The following is a 22,269-nucleotide window of genomic DNA, read 5'->3' on the forward strand; positions in this document are numbered from 1 at the left end:
TTGCCCTTAGTCCTTCGCGCAAAGGAGAAGAAAGTTCGTTCCATGTGACTAAAAGGTTCCGGACGGCTGTGTGACCGGGGACAGAGGTGAATTACAGCGGTTTGTAAGCTCAGTAGTGGCGGCGGAGGGATACAAATACTCACCCTTCTAACTGAGCCATAGTGCTAGGCAGGGGCAGACTGGGAACCTAAAGTGGTCCAAATTTGCAAAGTGCAGCACAGAATAGTGTCCCAGCAGAACCGAGTACCAAAGTGCAGCACAGAATAGTGTCCCAGCAGAACCGAGTACCAAAGTGCAGTACAAAATACTGCCCCAGCAGAACCAAATACCACAGTGCAGCACAAAATACTGCCCCAGCAGAACCAAATACCACAGTGCAGCACAGAATAGTGTCCCAGCAGAACAGAGTACCAAAGTGCAGCACAAAATACTGCCCCAGCAGAACCGAGTACCAAAGTGCAGCACAAAATACTGCCCCAGCAGAACCAAATATTACAGTGCAGCACAAAATACTGCTCCAGTAGAACCAAATACCACAGTGCGGCACAATATACTGTCCCAGTAGAACCAAATATTACAGTGCAGCACAAATACTGCCCCAGCAGTAACAAATACCACAGTGCAGCACAAAATACAGCCCCAGCAGAACTAAACACCACAGTGCAGCAGAAAATACTCCAAGAAATACCACAGTGGTGCTCAAAATACTGCCTCAGCAGAGCCAAGTACCATAGTGCATCACTAAATACCTTCCCTTCTGTGATGACTAGTGCCAGCTGTCTCGTTCTGTCCTCCTCCTCCAGTTGTCTCTAATTCAGATATAAGGTGGCGGGCTAAGGCTGGTTTCACATTTGCGTTTGATATTTCCAGCAGGCTGGAAATCCATAACGGAATTCTTAGATAACCCAAACTTGAAACTTGAAACACAAGTTTGCTCAACACTACTGCCTATATTGGTGCCCCAACTGTATCATCCTGCTAGAACCGTGATACTGTGCCACAAATACTATACTGCATTAGTAATAATTACCCACTACAGTGGCAGAATTACCGGGTGTCCCAGTGGATGAAACCACCTGCAATACAACATTTATCACCTTGTCTGTAATAAAGAATATTTATAATCATAGCTATGAAAATGGAGATAGAGTTGAATTCAGGAGTAGACCTGCGGCCGCTGGCCAACGTCAGATTGTTATGTACCTAGGTGGCAGCCATGAGGAGGGTTTGGGTGGCCTCCTGGGTATTACTGTAGCTCACCTAGAAATTTTTCTGCAGGGTCAATAGCCAGTTCGCCCCCGGTGCTCGGACATGGTCTTCAAAGCTGCGTGTGTGGGGGTAAGACATTTGTGAATCTTATATAATATCTTTCATTTTTTTTTTGTTCCATTTCATATTCAGATGTCACAATTTTCGGACCATCAGGCAAATGAGGACATTGGGCCTGTCTATGTGCGGGAGAAAGGTCATCTGGTATTGGCAGGATCTCATTGTGCCCGGATTAAGACTCCTCCTGTTAGGCTCTTCTCCAAAAGTTTTTCGGTGGAACTGCGTGTGAATCAAGGGGACACTTGTAAACCTAAGGAGAAGCCTTTTATTTTTACATACACGGAGCAGGGAAGCCTGCGGTACAAAGCCAAGCCCTTGTTCACCCTGGCTCTCGATCTCATCGCGGATAATATTCAGCACGTTGACTCCCTGCTTGGGTTTCCTGAGCAAGTCGCAGAGAGACTGTTCACAGCCGCTGACGCCAGGCAGCAGTTCTGCCATCCCCAGACTGGCCTTGTAGCCCTTCGCAAATTCACAGAGGCCTATGAAGACATGATGCTGTCATCACTGTGTCTGCGGGGCAAGTACGTGTTCATATTTTATAGCTGGGAAGCACCAAGGAAAACTGGTGAATACGATTCTGGAATTGTGCAGTATTTAGGTTACGTTCACAGTTGCGGATCTGGCAGTGAATGGTAGAATCTGGTAAACTCTGGCAGGGAGTACATATGTGAATGTACCATAATTAGTACTTGAGTGTGATAAATAATAGGTTTAATAAAATAATATCATGCACAAGATGATGGAGAACTGCTGATGTATGTTGTTTATTGTGTAACTATATAGTGGGTTGTGTAATAATTTTTGTGTGTCTTGCACAGGTACTTATTGGTTTCCGAGAAGTTGGAGGAGATCAAATCATTTCGTGGTCTTCACAGCTTGGACTTGTCATGTTGTAAACTGGGGGATGAGCATGAGCTGCTTCGACACCTTTCTTCTGAAGCTATGGACAGGTACGACATCATGGTGGCTCAGTGGTTAGCACTGGTGCCTTGCAGCTCTTGGGTCCTGGGTTTAAATATGACCAAAGACAACATCTGCATGGAGTTTGTAGGTTCTCCCCATGCCTGTTTGTGTTTCCTTTGGTTACTCTGGTTTCTGCCCAGACTCCAAACACATACTTCCTAAACCCCACTAGGGACCATGAGTGATGGTTATGTCTGTAATGCCCTACAAAATAAGTTGGCGCTATATAAACATGAGAAATAAATAATAGTCGTACACCTTTTCGTCTTGCGTAGGTTTTATAAGCCATGTGCTATACTGTAGATGATAAAGACGTTATCTTTCTCATCTCATTAAGGCTGGGTTCACATATGCGCTTTGAACTCTGGCAGTTTGTTCTGGCAGAGGAACAGACTGCCGAAGTTCACTGTATCAGGCATAGCCAGATACCACCATGCACCGCCAGATCCCCATTCACTGTAATGAAATCCATCTGGCTTTTGGCCGGACGAAAAATGCTGCGTGTAGTGTTTTTTTTTTTCCCAGTGGAAAACTGGCATGTATTTAAGATACAGTGAGGCACATTTATTAAAGAGGACCTTTGTTTTCATAGCTTCATACATTCCCCATGTAATAACAATTATGGAGCATCTGTTCTTATGGCTCTATGTCGTGTCATTCCTTTATTATTTCTAGATGTTATGAATGAATTGCTAGCCGTCTGCAGTAAGGGTACATAGGGGTGGTAACAAGTTGGGGTTGTACCTGCACAGTCTGAAAATATGATCTTATGAATGCGGGACAATAGCACCGCGGGCGGCCCGACGTGCACAGTATCATTGTAATCTATGATGCTGTGTATTCCTGTGCTCACGATCAATGCCGCTCCAGGACATATGGCCCGCTCACGGACCGTATGTCTCGGCCGGCATACGGTCGTGTGCAGGGGCCCTAAGTCTGACTTTTAGTGTTTGTTTTCTTGTAAGACAGGTTCATATTCACTAAGATTTGTCCCATTGGTTTGCACTTAAAAAATTTGCACAAATGACTGTAAAAAAAAAAGTCGCAACTCTATCTCTTTCAACGCAAAGAAATGTGCAAGTTCCCCCTCAAAACAGATGGGGAAAATAAACCTGGTCAGGAGTGGAGTAGAAATAAGACTGTTTATTCTTCTAATTCAGGCAAAAAGAAAAGGCACAAAACAAAGACAACTCCAAAATTAGTCTCAGAATAAAAATTAGATGAACAAAGCACAAATGCCTCCTAAACACGCGCAAAATCAGTTAATAAATGAGACTTGAAGGGCACAGACACTATATTAAATGTGCCCCAGTGAATTCCAGCAGTCTGTTCCATCAGCAGAACAGACTGCCGGAGCTCAAAGCCCATACAGTCAGGTCCATAAATATTGGGACATGGACACAATTCTAACATTTTTGGCTCTATATACCACCACAATGGATTTTAAATGGAACGAAAAAGATGTGCTGTAACTGCAGACTGTCAGCTTTAATTTGAGGGTATTTACATCCAAATCAGGTGAACGGTGTAGGAATCACAACAGTTTGCATATGTGCCCCCCACTTGTTAAGGGACCAAAAGTAATGGAACATAATAATAATCATAAATCAAACTTTCACTTTTTAATACTTGGATGCAAATCCTTTGCAGTCAATTACAGCCTGAAGTCTGGAACGCATAGACATCACCAGACGCTGGGTTTCATCCCTGGTGATGCTCTGTCAGGCCTCTAATGCAACTGTCTTCAGTTCCTGCTTGTTCTTGGGGCATTTTCCCTTCAGTTTTGTCTTCAGCAAGTGAAATGCATGCTCAATCAGATTCAGGTCAGGTGATTGACTTGGCCATTGCATAACATTCCACTTCTTTCCCTTAAAAAACTCTTTGGTTGCTTTTGCAGTATGCTTTGGGCCATTGTCCATCTGCACTGTGAAGCGCCGTCCAATGAGTTCTGAAGCATTTGGCTGAATATGAGCAGATAATATTGCCCGAAACACTTCAGAATTCATCCTGCTGCTTTTGTCAGCAGTCACATCATCAATAAATACAAGAGAACCAGTTCCATTTGCAGCCATACATGCCCACGCCATGACACTACCACCACCATGCTTCTCTGATGATGTGGTATGCTTAGGATCATGAGCAGTTCTTTTCCTTCTCCATACTCTTCTCTTCCCATCACTCTGGTACAAGTTGATCTTGGTCTCATCTGTCCATAGGATGTTGTTCCAGAACTGTGAAGGCTTTTTTAGATGTCGTTTGGCAAACTCTAATCTGGCCTTCCTGTTTTTGAGGCTCACCAATGGTTTCCATCTTGTGGTGAACCCTCTGTATTCACTCTGGTGAAGTCTTCTCTTGATTGTTGACTTTGACACACATACACCTACCTCCTGGAGAGTGTTCTTGATCCGGGCAACTGTTGTGAAGGGCGTTTTCTTCACCAGGGAAAGAATTCTTCAGTCATCCACCACAGTTGTTTTCCGTGGTCTTCCGGGTCTTTTGGTGTTGCTGAGCTCACCGGTGCGTTCCTTCTTTTTAAGAATGTTCCAAACAGTTGTTTTGGCCACGACTAATGTTTTTGCTATCTCTCTGATGGGTTTGTTTTGTTTTTTCTGCCTAATGATGGCTTGCTTCACTGATAGTGACAGCTCTTTGGATCTCATCTTGAGAGTTGACAGCAACAGATTCCAAATGCAAATAGCAGACTGGAAATGAACTCTGGACCTTGTATCTGCTCATTGTAATTGGGATAATGAGGGAATAGCACACACCTGGCCATGGAACAGCTGAGAAGCCAATTGTCCCATTACTTTTGGTCCCTTAACAAGTCGGAGGCACATATGCAAACTGTTGTAATTCCTGCACCGTTCACCTGATTTGGATGTAAATACCCTCAAATTAAAGCTGACAGTCTGCAGGTAAAGCACATCTTGTTTGTTTCATTTCAAATCCATTGTGGTGGTGTATAGAGCCAAAAATGTTAGAATAGTGTAGATGTCCGAATATTTATGGACCTGACTGTATGTGAACCCAGCCTAATAAAGCAGGTGGAGACAGGGAATTGCGTGGGCTGACTTGAGTAAATTGAGATAGACTAAGTGCTGGAGATACATGGCCTAACATGTATAGTTTTATGTGGAATTTTCAAGCCCCTTTGGATTTTTTCCTTTACACAGAGCCTAGCTGCGGTGATGCTTTGCAGGGTTAAAACGAAGGCGCTATGACTCCTTTATTCTAGGGGTCAGATAGTGATGGTATATCCTAGTAGTGAAAGCACTTTGTCTGGTTTTAGATGACTAGAGTACATTTGCTACACATAATCCCCTTCCCCCCAATGACTCTACTGAACCAAACTTTTTTTAAATCAGATACATTTTTATTATTATTTTGTAAAAATAAACAATATCATTTTACAAAATTCTTGTGTCATATATTATGTTCAACACAGTGCAAAAATACTCATTGTACAAAACAGGATAGTCAATAAACAGGATCCTTAACATAAAGATCCAACAACCAAACGGGAAGCGGCTGTATCCATTTAGCAGCTAGGGTTTTGCGTGCCTGATATAAGATTCTGTTGATTCCGATTGTAACATTTGGTGGCAAGTTATGCGAATCTAACATACCAAGCAAGCAAAACCTAGGATCCAGTTTATAATTAGCGCTATACATTTTGTTTAATAAATTGATTATATCTGTCCAATAGCCCTGTAGCGCACTGCAATTCCACAGAATATGGAGCAATCCGGCCCTTTCTTCCCCACATTTCGGACACTTGGAGTCAGATCTATATCCCACCTTCTATAAGAAGATTGGAGTTCTATATACCCTGTGTATCATATAGAGTGGAGACAGTCTAGCCGCTTCGCTAGGGGTTAGAGTAGGAATCTGTGCAAGGACTTCTTCCCATTGGCTGTCTGAGACGGGGCCCACATCCCTCTCCCACTTCAATTTAACTTTGAGCGGATATTTTTTCAGCTGCTCATATAGCAAAGTATTATAAGCATCCGAAATAGCTCCTTTTACATGAGATGTGATACAAATTGTAGGGGGCGCACTTTATCCTGCCAACTAAAAGGTATTTATAGAAATGGGTAGACACTAGGCCATATTCAGTGCAAAGTTGTGCAAATTGTTTTAGGATACCTTGTGAATATAGTTGACCTAAATTCCATAGTCCTTTACGTTCCCAATCAGAAAATCCCTGCAGTTTGGAGAATTCTATTAAATGAGGGTTATTCCAAACAGGAGACAGGTCCAATAGTTCCTGAACACCCAGAATTTCCCTAACTTTTCCCCAGACCCTCCTCATTAATCCTACTACTGGGAGGGGTGTAAAAGAGTCAGGTAAATCCTTCTTCATAATCAAAATCGGCTGGCAGACCCCAGATGCCCACTTCACCAATTCTCCACATCTTCCCATCTCTCTCAGGGACCCCCAGCCCTTAAAGTGTTGCAACTGAGCTGCTAAGAAATATATAAAGGGGTTAGGTAACGCCAGTCCCCCCGCTTCTTTACCACGCTGTAATGTTTCATATCGGATTCTACTATTTTTATTTTTCCATAACAAGAATCTAAATATTCTCTGTAACTTATAATAATAATGCATGGGAATCCATACTGGTGAGTTATGCAATATGTAGAGCATATGCGGCATCCATATCCTCCATATCCACATCCTCTACCTATCATTGACAATGGAAGCTTATGCCAGGTGGCCGCTTTCTGTTTAAATCTAACCATTAGTGGTACTAGGTTATTCGCTACATAAGATCGGGGCTGTACTGAAAAAGTGACTCCAAGATATTTAAAGGAGGAGACCACTTTCAGGTTAACATGATCTAAGCCAGGCATCCTCAAACTGCGGCCCTCCAGCTGTTGTAAAACTACAACTCCCACAATGCCCTGCTGTAGGCTGATACCTGTAGGCTGTTCGGGCATGCTGGGAGTTGTAGTTTTGCAACAGCTGGAGGGCCGCAGTTTGAGGATGCCTGATCTAAGCAAAGAGATTCCAGAAGAGGGGACAGCGGAAGAATAACTGACTTCTTCCAATTGATTAATAAACCAGACTGTTTTCCAAAGTCTGAGATTAACGATATAATGGGATCTATTGATGATGTCAGATCACCCACATATAGTAACATATCGTCCGCATATAGCGAGACTCTTTCCTCCACCGTCCCCCTCTCCAGACCTCGAATCAGTGGCGTAGAACGCAAAATACAAACCAGGGGCTCTATAGCAATGGCAAACAGGAGGGGTGACAAAGGGCATCCCTGCCTGGTGCCTCTCTCCAGTGTCATCATTGCTACTGAACCAAACTTAAAGGAGTTGTCCGGGTTCAGAGCTGAACCCGGACATACCCTTATTTTCACCCCGGCAGCCTCCCTGAGCCTAAATCGCGCTGGGCACGGGCTCTTTTGTTTACAATAACACACTGCCGGGCGGTAACTTCCGCCCGGCAGTGTGTTCGGTGACGTCACCGGCTCTGAGGGGCGGGCTTTAGCTGTGCCCTAGCCGTTTTACTGGCTAGGGCAGAGCTAAATCCCGCCCATCAGTGCCGGTGATGTCACCGGGGTTCCTGTCTGCCCCATGGAGAGCCCCGGTACGTCACCGGAACTCCTAAAAATGCCTTTGCACTGCGCAATTTAGCGCAGGGCAAAGGAGAGCATCGGAGCATGAACTGCTCCGATGCTCATATCAGGGGGCTGCCGGGGTGAAAATGGAGGGATGTCCGGGTTCAGCTCTGAACTGTAGATCAGTATGGCAGTCAAAGTTCAATCTATTAGACCTGCTGGGGATCTGAGCATTACATCTGATATATGAATGGCTTTAATATCATCATATGACAGCCATGTGAAACCGTGGCTGAAAGAGCTTATAACCCCTTTGGCATTGCTTAGAGAATTCCCTTACTGGAAATATGACATAACATTAAAGGGTTTGTCTCACTTCAGCAAATGGCATTTATCTTGTAGATAAAGTTAATACAAGGCACTTACTAATTTGTCCATATTGCCTCCTTATCTGGCTGGATTCATTTTTTCATCACATTATACACTGCTCGTCTTCAGGGGTAAATCCAGCAGCGGTAGTCGTGCTTGCACACTATGGCAAAAAGCAGGGGTCTGTGCGCTCTCCTGCAGTCCCGGCCACCAGAGAGGCCGGCGTTTTTTCCTATAGCGTTTAAGCACGGCCACTGCTTCTGGATTGCAGGGTGGTCATAACCCTGGAAACGAGCAGTGTATAATGTGGTGGAAAAATGAATCCAGCCAGCAAAGGAAGCAATATGGACAATCACAATACATTAGTAAGTGCCTTGTATTAACTTTGTCAACATGATAAATGCCATTTGGTGAAGCGAGACAACCCCTTTTAAAGTGTAACTGTCATATGTTTTTTTTTATTTGCTAGTTTATTAGAGCTAGGCATGTATACCTGACTTAGTCTGTCAATGATTGCCAAAAGATCTGTAATTACCTTATAATAACAGCTTTCATTAATGTCCTCTGTCCCTTTCCACTGCTCCCTTAAAAGACAGTTGCTATGGCTTGTCTGTCTCCGGCTAAGAAGACAGGAAGACGGAGGGGCGGTCCTCCACACTGCATGCCTGCATTAGGCTTCAGAGTGAGAAGGCGTGTCTCTCAGTAATCCAATCTGATTGGCTGGTAGGGAGCTGATGGCTACAGCAAGTGTGTATGGGAAGTCAGGGAAAGCAGTTTTGGCCTCAGAGAACTGGCAGAGGAACCATCTTGAGAAGGTCCTCATATTGTAAATGTTTTTACAGCCAAAACTAAGGGAAAAAGCCAAGGAAAACAGTGGTATGTGAAGAAACTAAAGATTGCTTTATGCATAATGCTGCTGCAGCAGTAACATATGGTAAAATTGATTTTTGTGATGAAAACATGACAGTTACCCTTTAAGTCAGGATTCTCTGGGTAATACCAAAGGAATCTAAGCGCTAAATAGAATGCATTGGTGATCCAAGATCACAGAGACTCATCTCTGACCTCTTAGGCCTCTTTCACACTTGCGTTGTCTGGATACGGCGTGTACTCCACTTGCCGGAATTACACGCCGGTGAACTGAAAGCATTTGAAACCGGATCCGTTTTCAAAATGCGTTCAGTGTTACTATGGCAGCCAGGACGCTATTAAAGTCCTGGTTGCCATAGCAGGAGCGGGGGAGTGGTATACTTACACAGTCCGTGCGGCTCCCGGGGCGCTCCAGAATGACGTCAGAGCGCCCCATGCGCATGGATGACGTGCTCCATGCGATCATATGATCCATGCGCTTTGGGCGCCCTGACGTCACTCTGGAGCGCCCGGGGAGCCGCACGGACGGTAAGTATGCTGCTCCCCACTACACTTACCATTGGCTGCCAGGACTTTAGCGTCCCGTCAGCCATGGTAACCATTCAGAAAAAGCTAAACGTCTGATCCGGTAATGCGCCGAAACGACGTTTAGCTTAAGGCCGGATCCGGATCAATGCCTTTCAATGGGCATTAATTCCGGATCCGGCCTTGCGGCAAGTCTTCAGGATTTTTGGCCGGAGCAAAAAGCGCAGCATGCTGCTGTATTTTCTCCGGCCAAAAAATGTTCCGGTCCGGAACTGAAGACATCCTGATGCATCCTGAACGGATTTCTCTCCATTCAGAATGCATTAGGATAAAACTGATCAGGATTCTTCCGGCATAGAGCCCCGACGACGGAACTCTATGCCGGAAGAAAAGAACGCAGGTGTGAAAGAGCCCTTAGAAGAGTATATTGACTGGAGTTCTTGTTGCAGCCATGTTTTTTTTTTCATAACCATAGCAATTGTCGTTAACAGTCGTAAATTCATTTGCATGGTTAACAAGCTGTAGGTTTATGACTCTGTATAACTGGCTTAACTTGTTATGTTATCATCTCCCATGTTTCTGTCTTCACAGCCTGAGAGAGCTCTACCTAAAGGATAATTGTCTGTCTGATATTGGGGTCAGGAAGATGACGGCTCCTGTCCGAGTGCTGCAGAGAGGCCTTGGGAATCTGTCACTTCTGGACATGTCATGTAAGTCATTTGTTTGTACTGTCTAAATTCAGGCGGAAAAAAGTTTAATATTTTAGAATTGGTTTATTTCTGGTTCAATCATATTTTTGTATGTTATTGTATTTCCTGGTCCCCCAGCGGCTTTATTCCTGGTCCCTCTCGACACACAAAGGAAATGACCACTCAGCAAATCACTGCAAGTAGTGAATGGCTGAACGGTCATCTCCTGTGTGTCAAGAAGAACCAGGATGCAGAGACCGGCCGGGGACTGTGAAGCATTGGGACGGGAGTGTCAGGGAATCGATGAGGTGAGTATGGAACAGTAAATGGCGGTCTCCAATGTAAAAGAATAAAGGGTCAGTCAGTAGCAAGGCAGAAGCCACAACCATCAACTATACCGTACATATGAACAGTGTGTAATAACTCATGGTCCTTCATTCATCCTTGCTGTGTTCTGGATGATCCAGTGCTAGAACGATACCCTGTGGCAGAAAGCCATGAAAGCTGGAGGTACAGAAGGTTGGAAGTTACATTTTGCAGACAGTCTTTAGGAGTACATGTTGCTTCTCTACCATGCACTCTTCCATAGCTCCTACACGTGCATTGCACGTGTGGTGAAATATAAGGAAACTGTAAATCCATGTGCAGTAATGTAACTAAGGAGAGGTTCGGCCATGTCAGCAGCAGCTGTGAAGAACTGCACATTTAGAATTTCAACAGAAACTACTTGTCCGTCTCTGAACTTTTTACTATCTCTCTTGTAGGTAATCCAGAGATCACAGAGACGGGGGTGACCTTCCTGCTTGTATTCAAACAGCTTCGATACCTGGATATTTCTGATGCAGGTGTGCAGGTAAAATATTCCCAAGCTGACGTCATAAGCCTGTTAGAGGCACCCACCACCATCTAGCCTTAGAGGAGTGCCCTGTTCTGGGCAAATGGGATGAAAGTTTGCCTAGTAACGGGATCCATCCTCCTCAAAGATTAGTACACCAGAACATACTTCCATAAAGACCCTTTCTCACTGAGTTCCTTGGGTATAGCTGCTGCCACTAGGAGGCGACACTAAGCAAAAAAAAAGTTTTAGCTCCTCCTCTCAGCTACAGTCAGGTCCATAAATCTTGAGACATCGACACAATTCTAACATTTTTGGCTCTATACACCACCACAATGGATTTGAAATGAAACGAACAAGATGTGTTTTAACTGCAGACTGTCAGCTTTAATTTGAGGGTATTTACATCCAAATCAGGTGAACGGTGTAGGAATTACAACAGTTTGCATATGTGCCTCCTGCAGACACTGAGCTAATCTGTTTTAGCTTAGTGTCCGTAGGAGGCAGACATTTTTTCTGCAGGGCTGCAGATGGGCTTTCACCACCTGTTTTTCCCACACTTGAGGGGGGAAATATCAACCGCATGGTAAGCAGTGTGAGTCAGAACTAAATAGAGCCTCAGTAATGACCACAAGCTGCCAAGAGGTGTGGTCATTACCACACAACAACAGTGCAAGAAGAAAACAGAGAGACTGTAGGATACCCTCATGTGCCGCCAGTCTCTCAGATCTTCTCACCTCTGTCATGGGAAGGACCGTGACAACTGTGCTGAGGAAAGTGCTTAATGGGCTCTCTGATGAGGCTTACAGTGCTGGTCATTAGTACAGACGGATGTGGGTTCTGTTCCCCTAGCTCTGTTTTGTTAGAATTGAGCTGTATGTAAAAAAACATCTATATATTTATATATTATTAACCCTTGGAGCTATCTGGTCCTTCTGAACCTAGTTCCCACGCCATTCTGTAGGCAGAATTTGTTCACCCTACCGCTGGATACATACGTCCTATAGCGTAAGCTGAATCCTGGCACTACCGCTGGATAACGCACTCCCTGTAGCTCACCCTCCTTCTATAGGCGGAGTAGTTACACTACCACTGAATTCCATGAGTCCTGTCACATTCCCTTCCCTCCTTAGGTGGAATATGTGAGCTCACCACTGGATACCGTACATCCTGTAGCATTTACCTCCTTCCATAGGCGGAGTAATAGCACTACCACTGGATACCGTACAGCCTGTAGCATTACCTTCCTTCCATGGGTGGAGTACTTGCTCTACCACGGGATACTGTACAGCCCATTGCATTATCCTCCTTCCATAGGCAGCGTAATAGCACTACCACTGGATACTGTACAGCCCCTGCCATTACCCGCTTTCTGTAGGAGGAGTAATTGCACCCCCACTGGGTTCTTTACGGCCTGTAGCATTGCCCTTTTTCCTTAGGCGGAGTAATTGTCCTTCTACTGGGTACTGTACGGCCCGTAGCATTATCCTCTTTCCATGGGCAGAGTAATCTTCTATCGGCGGAGTGTTTACATCCCGTTGGTTCCTATACGTCCGGTAGCATTGCCCTCTTTCCATGGGCGGAATATTTACACCACCACTGGATACCGTACATCCGGTAGCATTACCCTCCTTCCAGAGGCGGCGTAGTTGCTCTACCACTGGATCCTATGCTTCCAGTAGCATTAAATAACCTATAAAGAGACACTGAGAACTACTAAGCTAAAAAATATTATTTTATTGAGTATATAGTTAAAAACATGTATAAAGAGATGACAAACAAATGCAAAAAGTGCAGTACAATCCGGGGAGAGTTTATCAAGTACAACAAAGTATGAGTTAAGTGACCTAAAATGTAAGCGCCTATAAATAAGGGAGCTCCTATATAACATACACATTGAAAAGAATATCCACTGTTGGTAAGAGTGCAAGTAATAGCATCAAATATAAAGTGCAAGTGCATGCTATATTTTGTAGGTAAAAAAGAAAAAATATCAACACTCTAATGTGGATCTTTTGAATGTATAATTATATCTGTTTAGCCAAATACAGCAAACAGTAAAGTGCATGTGCAAGCTGCAGGAGATAATGAGCAAACAACATGACCAAAGTTGGTTCAAGAGGCAAAGAACCGCAACTGGTAACATCAAACATGCGGTCCAAAAAAGGCAAGGTCACATACCGTGTATGAAAGGTAACAGGTATCATGCGCGAAACCGTACACCTCGCGTGCGCACTTAGGGGTAGGTAGATTTTCCAGCGCAAAATGTTCCATCAGATCTCAGATCTCCTACCCAAATCATCAGGAGCAGTTCATCCTTACCGCAGAGCTGAGTGCAGAATATCGAGGTCACCACATAGCAGAGCTGAGTGCGGGATATTGAGAGACACCAATATCCCGCACTCATCTCTGCTGTGTCCCTCAATATCCCGCACTCAGCTCTGCTATGTGGTGACCTCGATATTCTGAAATCTCTGAAAATCCTTTTAATTTAGATACTGGCCAGATAGACCAACTTTTACTTTGTGCCCCTTTACACTGACTAGGTCAAGTGAACTGGGTTGTAATGTGTTGTCACTACAGATGATCCTTTATGTGCAGTCAGAAAAGCTGCATATCTCCCCTATCTCTGTGTTTTGGTTCCTTTTAGGATCCTGCTGAGACCTGTAAAAAAATACAGACAAGAACGGGCCTGCTTCATTCCAAGAAACCCTTAACCCAGTTTGATCATGAGGACTGCAAGACTCAAGGCTGGGCCGAGCAGGTATCTGTGCGCAAAGCCTGCTGTTCTTTTCTGACCGCTCTCCTGTGTACATTGTGACTCTGTTTACTTGGCTAATAACAACCAAGCGCAATAAAAACGGAGAAAACAGATAGCACCTTGTAGCACAGGAGACGTATCCTCTCTGTACAGGGGTTGGAATCGAATGTACAGTATAAGGCTACATTCACACGAACGTATTTCGTTTCCGTGTCCGTTCAGTTTTTTTTTTTTTTGCGGATAGGATGCTGACCCATTAATTTCAATGGGTCTGCAAAAAATGCGGATGGCACACCGTGTGCTATCCGCATCCGTATGTCTGTTCCGTAGCCCCGCAAAAAAGATAGAACATTTTCTATTCTTGTCCGTTTTGCTGACAAGGATATGAATGGTTACAATGGATCCGCAAAAAAAGTGGATACTATACGGAACGTCATCCGTTGTGTTTTTTTTTTGCGGACCACAAAACACGGTCGTGTGAATGTAGCCTAAACAATAGATCTCGGCAGCCCGATGTTACAGTGAGATTTAGGCCTCATGCACACGACTGTATGTATTTTGTGGTCCACAAAAAACGGATCTGCAAAAATACTGTATTTTGCGGAATAGAACAGCTGGCCCCTAACAGAACAGTACTCTCCTTGTCCGTAGTGCAGACCATAATAGGACATGTTCAATTTTTTTGCAGAACGGAAATACGGACATACAGAATGCACACGGAGTACCTTCCGTTTTTTTTTTTTTTACGGACCCGTTGAAATTAATGTTTCCGCATACAGTCCGCAAAAAAAACAGAGCGGACACGGAATGAAAATACATTCGTGTGCATGAGGCCTTATCATGAAGGGAATTTTTGATGCCCGCTTTGCTTGAGTTGGCATCGGCCTAATTTATCATACATTGCACGTTATTTGCTAAATTTGGCATATTTTAAAAATAACCCTTTTTTATAAAGGCGTTACTCCAGTTTTAATCCACCCCCCAACGGAGTGAGATTGCACCATTATTTGATTATTTGCAGTGTTGTTGTTTTTTGTTTTTTTTTAAAGTCACATACGATAAGTCTAATATACCTAAACTAACCACTAGCTAACAAATTTCCCTTATTCACATAACGTAATGGGGCTATGCTCTACCTAATCTGCAGGCCTCAAAGTATACAGTGAGAAAAAGGTATACTGACGTGTACCTGCCTGGCGGAGGTGTAAAGGACTCTCTGTGTACTATTTCTTATGGGATGAAGGAGCAGACTCCCCTCACATGACTAAAAAGCCCCCAACGTCACCCACCGATGATTACCTGCCATCTGTTTCATTTAGTGTTGACTGTGTTCCACTTGGCTCCATTAGGGAACAGCTATAATCAGCAACTACAGTTTACCTGCACAGTAGTCTGCAAATAAAGTGTAGTCTGAAACACACACCTCCTGTCGTACAGAGTCTTGGGCCACTGTTCCGTGCCTCCTCCATGCTTTATACTGCAGCTCTGATTGGCTGCACAGGTGAAAGTCAGTGCGCATTCAGATGATATCCTCCACAGCTAGGAAACAATGATTATAAACTTAAAGCAGTTAAGTGACCAGTGAATTATCTTCTGCCAGATGAGCTTGATTGACTTGTAGGATCCACTTTAATTTATTTATTAATTTTTTTTGCATTTCCAGCTTTTTTGTCAGTGGGATCAGTTGGTAGTGTCTGCCATTAAATCAAAGAAAATCACAGCATCCAGAACAGCAGCTCAGCAATTCTGTGAGTATATTAAAAAGATAGCAATCTAGATGTAGTGAAATTCAGGTAGATTGGACATCTGTAAACACATACATAGATAAAGAGCATTTGTCAGCAGATTTGTACCTATGACACCGGCTGACCTGTTACATGTGCGCTTGGCAGCTGAAGGCATCTGTGTTGGTCCCATGTTCATATGTGTCCGCATTACTGAGAAAAATTATGTATTAATATGTATAAAAAAGCCTCTAGGAGCAACGGAGGCATTGCTTTTACTCCTAGAGACGCTGTTTTCTCTGTAACTGCTGCGCCCTCTGCACTTTGATGGACAGGGCCTGACATGATGATGTTTTTAATATCTGACCCTGTCCATCAAACTGGAGAGGACGCTGCAGCTGCAGAAAGAGCAGAGCCTCTAGGTGTTACAGCATGATCAGCTGGTATTGAACTCAGTAATAAATCTGTATGCAGTAGCTCACCCTAGTGTTGTCTACAGGCAGCCATAATTTTATCCCTTTTAAAGGGGTTCTCCGAGTTATTTTTTTGTTCTTTGTATGTTTCTAACTAATCAAATGTAGAGGCTTTACCATGCACTTACTTTATCTCCAGTTGCTGCTTTCTCAGATTTCACTGAGGGTCACATGACCTGTGGTGTCAGCTCCTCTCCCTGCTCTGATGATGATTCGTGCACAAGCCTGAGGGAGCAGATGTGTGTCTGGCTGCGCCCCTCTGCACTGCCATCTTCTCTCTCCCTGGATACTTCAGAAAAAAAACTTTAACCCCTTCAGTAGCACAGACTCAGGGCTAAAGGCTTTACTGAGTATCTGCAGGCAGTAAGGAGACAAATGCTGGGCACAGGAGCTGACAGACTAGAGGGGTTCTGCAGTGCATCGCACAAGAACAGGTAGGGGGAAGATCCTGTGTGTATCAGCAGTGTCATTATACAGCTGGGACTTGTAGTCCTACACGTACAACATGCTGCTGAGTATCCCAGCAGGCTGACATGTCACTCAGGGCAGCTCTTGTATTCACTCCCTTTGCAGAGCAGGGGCAGGGGCAGAGATTGTTCTTATTGCAGGTAAACAAAAGGGCCAGAAGAGAACCAGGGAAATGAGAAAATATAATTATTATTAGCTTATTTATATATTGCTGCCCATCAGATTTACAGTGCTATATATATATTTCTCGCTGGTATCATTGGGGGACACAGGACCGTGGGTATAGCTTGCTGCTGCCACTAGGAGGCGACACTAGGCTGAAAAGTGATAACTCCTCCCCTGCAGGCTATACCCCCTCCAGCCTGGAGAGAGCATATCAGTTTTTAGCTTAGTGTCGTAGGAGGCAGACCTCCCTGCTTAGCAGGGGGGCTCTTTTACAATTTGTTTTTATTTTATTTTATTTTTAGGTTAAGGGGCACAGATTCGCATGCGTCTCTGTCTCCCTGGGAGGCTGGCCGGTGTTGCCTGTTCCACCGCCCTGCCTCCCCCAAGAAGACAAAGCGGACCAGGGCAGCCTCGCTCCCCTGCTTCCCGCCAGCAAGAGGGCCACCTCCTCTCCAGCCCTTCTCTACATGGACCCCTGTTGCCTGGTGCCAGTGGTCGTGGGGTGGCCCTGCTGGTACAAGGCTAAGGGTGAAGAACACAGATGAAGACAGGTGAGTTTTACTGAAACTTCCCATTCACCCCCCGGGGGCGTCTGTTTGAGTTTCTCCTCCTGCGTAACTCAGCGGAGGACCTCTGGAAGTTCCCAATCCACCCTCCTGGGTCGTTGGTTAATAGAGCACCGTCTGCGCAATCGGTAAGCAGACCTTTAGTTCCATTCCACCTCCGGGGTAGTTTGGTTCTTATATCAACACCGCCACAGCCTACAACAGCGATGGGCTAGAGGCTGAGAGGTGGAACTGCGCACGAGCGGGCCAAAGCAGGACAGTTATTCGGACTCTGACATGAATCCGGATTATTTTTCCAAGATTACGTCCCTGCTAACCGGTCTGGTGTATGCATTAACCCCTTCCTTAGGCACTATTTACACTTCTACTAGATACAGTGCTTAATTTGGGTTTTACCCTCTTCCTGAGGTGGACTGACCACACTAGCATTGGTCTCAATGCCAGCCATAGGTGCCCCTCGTTCTGTGAGTGGCGGAATTGAAGTTCCACTGGGCTCAGTATCGTCAGCATACATTAACCTTTTGTATAGGTGGCATTATGGCATTCTCACTGCTGTCGCAGTATTTACGTACGCATTACACCCTTTCTGGGGTGGGATGATGGCACTTCCCAGAGTACAGAACTCGTCATATGCAAGTGCCTGCTAGGTGCGTTACCCCCTTCGATGGGTGATGTGTTTACTCTACCTCGGGTTACAGTACTTACTGGACATGTTACTCCCGATCATAGGTAAAGCGTTTGCACTGCCACTGAGCGCAGTGCTTGCCGTAGATTTTTTCCCCCTCCATTGAGTGGGTACTTACACTTCCGTAGATTGCGGTTCTGACTATCACGCTACCCCCTTCCCTAACCGGGGGTTTGCGCTTCCGTTGGTTGCTATCCATCTCCTATTTGCCATCACATACTTTCTATGGCATTACCCTCTACGAACGATCCAGTAACGGGGGAATCACTATGCATCTTTGCATGCTGTATTTCAGCTACGCCACGACTCTAGATGCCTTGGTTTCCTTCACAGGTGGTCCGTGGCAACAGTCACTACCTCTGGTGCCTGATATTCTCCATTTAGTGGCATATGGATACTGCCACTGGATACTATGGATACTCCCATATTGTATCCCTCTTTTCTTCATGCACTTATTGGAGACACAAGAATGTCGGCCTTTGTGTTCTCAGGGGAGTCACCCAGCCTTATGTGTCCTAGAGACTCTCCATTCCCATGAGCCTCCACCGTTCAAACGGCTTCTCCTTCGCAGGGTAGTCTTCACGCTAGGGCTAGATGCTCCTAATCGCTGTAGCGAGACAGCCCCCCTCAGGTAGGGGTTCTACCCTGGTACTAATTCGCCAGTTGCTCCTGTTCAGTGCCCTTGTCAGGTGGAGGATTTAAGGTTAGCTCTACTAACTGGGCCAGCTTGATACCAGAACTGGATGTCCTCAGGCCTTCCCCTCATGTCCATGCTGGCGGAGCATGCGGTAGACCCTACCGCACGAGGGGTGTTTGAGTCACCACTACATGCTGAGGTTCATTCTGCACAGTTCTTTCGTCAGGCAACGGATTCCTCTAACACGAGAATCGGTGACCTCTACGGTGTGGCCTACTCCTCGGCTGGAGTATGGCGTGAGCATTACTCTTGGGGCTTCCCTTGTAGGGCCTCCCCTTCAGGCGGAGTATCGCATCACCACTAGACGCTGTAGAGCTCCAGTCTCACATGGGAATGGGCTTTAGTTCTGGCCTCTTTCTGGTTTACTACCAATAAGGGTCCGTGGCTCTGACAACTGTTGTCCTTCTGCCACATCCAATCCATATCCATATGTTTGAGAAAGGCTCTTGATGTGAGCCGAAAAGCGTCACAGAGTATTGTATGTGACCAATAAAGACATCATCTTTGGTTGAAGACTACAGTGAGTGCCGGTCTTTCTTCATTATTATTATTAACTATTGTCCTTCTGTCGTCGGCTCGGGTGTGGCGATGGTGTAGTTACCATGGCTGATCAGCACCTACCTTTTGAGTGCGTTCTACTGGGTAGATCGGTCCCTACGGCACTCGTCAACACTAGATTGCCGTTCCAAGCGGGACCTGGATTCTAGTAGTCATACCGTAACGCCATTGGTGCTACCTCTCTTCAGATGTCAGTGATATCACCTCAAGCCAATGGTGGTTGTTCTTTCACTGCTCATTCCAGGGGTGGACTGGGAGCTTTCCCAAGACGGGTAGGGCGGGTGTCTGTTACGACGTCCCCCGCTAGTAGGGGTTTCGTCCCTGGTACGGATCACACGTTCCTTTCCGGTCTCCCCTCATGGTGGATAACTGATCTCCTTATCCTCCTGTCTAGCTGACCAGTTGCCATGGGTTGTACGACTCTGGAAGCCCATCTCTATTTTTTTCACTGGCCCAGGGTTCCTCGGGTATGGCGAAGACGTTGGACGTCGTAGTCGAACTTCACCCGGCAAGAGTATTTCTCTCATCTTTGTTCCACTCATCTGCCCTTCCAGGCAGCGTTGCCGCTTTGTTGTAATATGGTCACTGACGGGGCTTCCCATCACTGGCGGTGCTCACATTGGCTTTACTTTTCCTGTGTGGTATTGATACTTTGGCCTGCAGTGGGGCACGCCTGGCTCAGGCGTTTTTCATAGTGATTCTCAGGCAGCTTCTCTCACTAGAAATCTCACCACCAGCCTCTATGGCTATAAGGGCGTTGGTCTCCAATATTCCGCTCCCTAGGGGGCGTTCTCTGGACCAGAGGTGAATCCTACGGACTTGGCCTTTTTAGTTCTGCTTCCACAGCTGCGGCCAGGAGCCAGCTGTTTGGTGGCGTTATTTTTAATTTTTATTTTTTTCTCTGAATTGATACGCCTTCTTGTACGTACTTTTTTCTTTGTGTATGAACACAGGGCAGTGTTCCGTCCAGGATCCTCTTTTTTCGCAGAAGGTGGTCGCTTTTCCACGCCTCACAGACATGGTTTTCTCTTCTTTCTCCCTAGTAGTACACGGACCGAGCTCTCCATCAGCCATGTGATTTGGCCTCTGAGCTTGCTTGTCCTTGTCTAGCGCTTACAGCCCTACGGACTTCTACCAATTCTTATCCTGGGGTCCTTGTCAAGGGACGGCTTCCAAAGGATGTTTTTCAGATAGATCTGTTCAACAGTTGCTCGGGCATTCCGCCCTCGGGTAGGCAACGCCCAGCTGAGTCTTGGCTCACCCGACCAGCGGTCGGCGCTTCTCGGGTCCATCTCCTTCATGCAGTAGTTTCCAGTGTGGAAGGCAGTATCTTGGTCTTCCGGGCACACGTTCGTCAAGTCTTACCGGGTGCCTTCCTAGGCACCGGCGGATACTGTTCCAGAAAGCAAATTCTTGCAGGCGGCAGTGAGTTACGCATCCTCGAGGGCGTTTTTTCTCCATGGGCATGTGATTTTTTTCCCTCCCCGTGGACTGCTTTAGGACGTCCCACGGTCCTGTGTCCCCCAATGATACCAGCGAGAAAACGAGATTTTTGTGAAACTCACCTGTAAAATCTCTTTCTCGCGGGGTTCATTGGGGGACACAGCTCCCACCCAGTAATTTATTTTGCTGTGATTGTTGGCGGTTGTGGAGCCAGTATGGCCCCAGTTCTGGTTTGATCCGACTGGCGTTGGTCAGTTGTTGGTTGTTTACCGTATGGTTATTTTCTCCTACTCCTATTGCTTGGGCACAAACTGATATGCTCTCTCCAGGCTGGAGGGGGTATAGCCTGCAGGGGAGGAGTTATCACTTTTCAGCCTAGTGTCGCCTCCTAGTGGCAGCAGCAAGCTATACCCACGGTCCTGTGTCCCCCAATGAACCCCGCGAGAAAGAGATTTTACAGGTGAGTTTCACAAAAATCTCGTTTTTTTTATTTTTTCAAAACTTGGACAACCCCTTTAACTGGCTGTGTGAATGGAATCAGAATAAGCTGGTGAAAAAAACATGTAGTGTATGTCTAAAATAATGGGTTGCTTTTATAGATGGAAAAGATAAGGTAAATCGTGATGATGCGGAGATGCCAATCTTAAATGATTCACCTGCTGCCACCACAAAGCATCTACAGTTCTACAGACCCGAGGGGGTAAAGAATCCTGCCCCGGCTGTACCTTACTCAGGACATTATCCTGTGAAAAGGGCTAAGGAAGAAAAGCATCTGGAAGACACGGCTTCCTCTCAGCCGGCAAAAAAGTCACGCGTGACTCTTACAACAGAGGACTGGGATTTACTGAACTCTTACTGAGCCGTCTAATCCACACCACTGGCCTGGAGACCGGAGTACTTGTGGCAGTGGAGCTACTGCATCCTGGAACTACAACTCTCAGTATGTTGTTTCAGTCTGGTGAGCCTCCGGTTGCAGACATAACAGTAGTTAATCATATATTCTTCTATTTCTGAAGTCTGGATAGAACATTTGCACTTTGAGACATGTTAAGCCACTGCTATTTATTCAGATTTACAGGACGGACTTGAATGAATGTGCACCTCATAGGCTTTACTGTATCGACGGAGTTGGATAAAGCTCATATGTATGTTTTCTCTATTTTACTTAGATTTTTGTTTTCTTGAAATCAGGAGGTTGTCACCTTCTGACAAGATGTGAAAAAAAATTCTACTCTTAAGGCCCCCTTCACACGGGCGTCGCGGGTGAGGGCCGGATGCGTTCAGGGTGCATTGTGGAAAAATCGTGCGAGTGCGCACGCAATTTCAGTCAGTTTTGACTGCGATTGCGTTCTGTTTTTTCCGCGCGAGTGCAATGCCATGTTATAATGGAAAATAATAAAGTAAATGGGGTCCCGGGTCATACATCCCTCGTCTCCTTAGCAACCATGCGTGAAAATCGCACCGCATCCGCACTTGCTTGCGGATGTGATGCGATTTTCACGCAGCCCCATTCATTTCTATGGGGCCTGCGTTGCGTGAAAAACGCAGAATATAGAACATGCTGCGATTT

The 22,269-nt window shown here is 45.6% G+C and overlaps 1 protein-coding gene across 2 annotated transcripts; it reads left to right on the plus strand.

Moving 5' to 3' along the window:
• The first annotated feature begins 11 nt into the window (after positions 1-11).
• LRRC42 (leucine rich repeat containing 42) lies at positions 12-22,000 on the plus strand. Of its 2 annotated transcripts, none has more exons than XM_040407864.1 (8): positions 12-99; positions 1,402-1,853; positions 2,151-2,282; positions 10,227-10,345; positions 11,089-11,177; positions 13,810-13,923; positions 15,584-15,668; positions 21,299-22,000. In XM_040407864.1, the coding sequence occupies exons 2-8, from the start codon at positions 1,402-1,404 to the stop codon at positions 21,556-21,558; spliced, it is 1,251 nt and encodes a 416-aa protein (XP_040263798.1). In that variant the 5' UTR covers positions 12-99; the 3' UTR covers positions 21,559-22,000. The 2 variants fall into 2 exon arrangements, with proteins under 2 accessions (XP_040263798.1, XP_040263797.1); XM_040407863.1 differs by having other exon boundaries at positions 16-86.
• The last annotated feature ends 269 nt before the right edge of the window (positions 22,001-22,269 follow it).

Source organism: Bufo bufo, chromosome 9 (assembly GCF_905171765.1).
Source record: "Bufo bufo chromosome 9, aBufBuf1.1, whole genome shotgun sequence".
Taxonomy (NCBI): domain Eukaryota; kingdom Metazoa; phylum Chordata; class Amphibia; order Anura; family Bufonidae; genus Bufo; species Bufo bufo.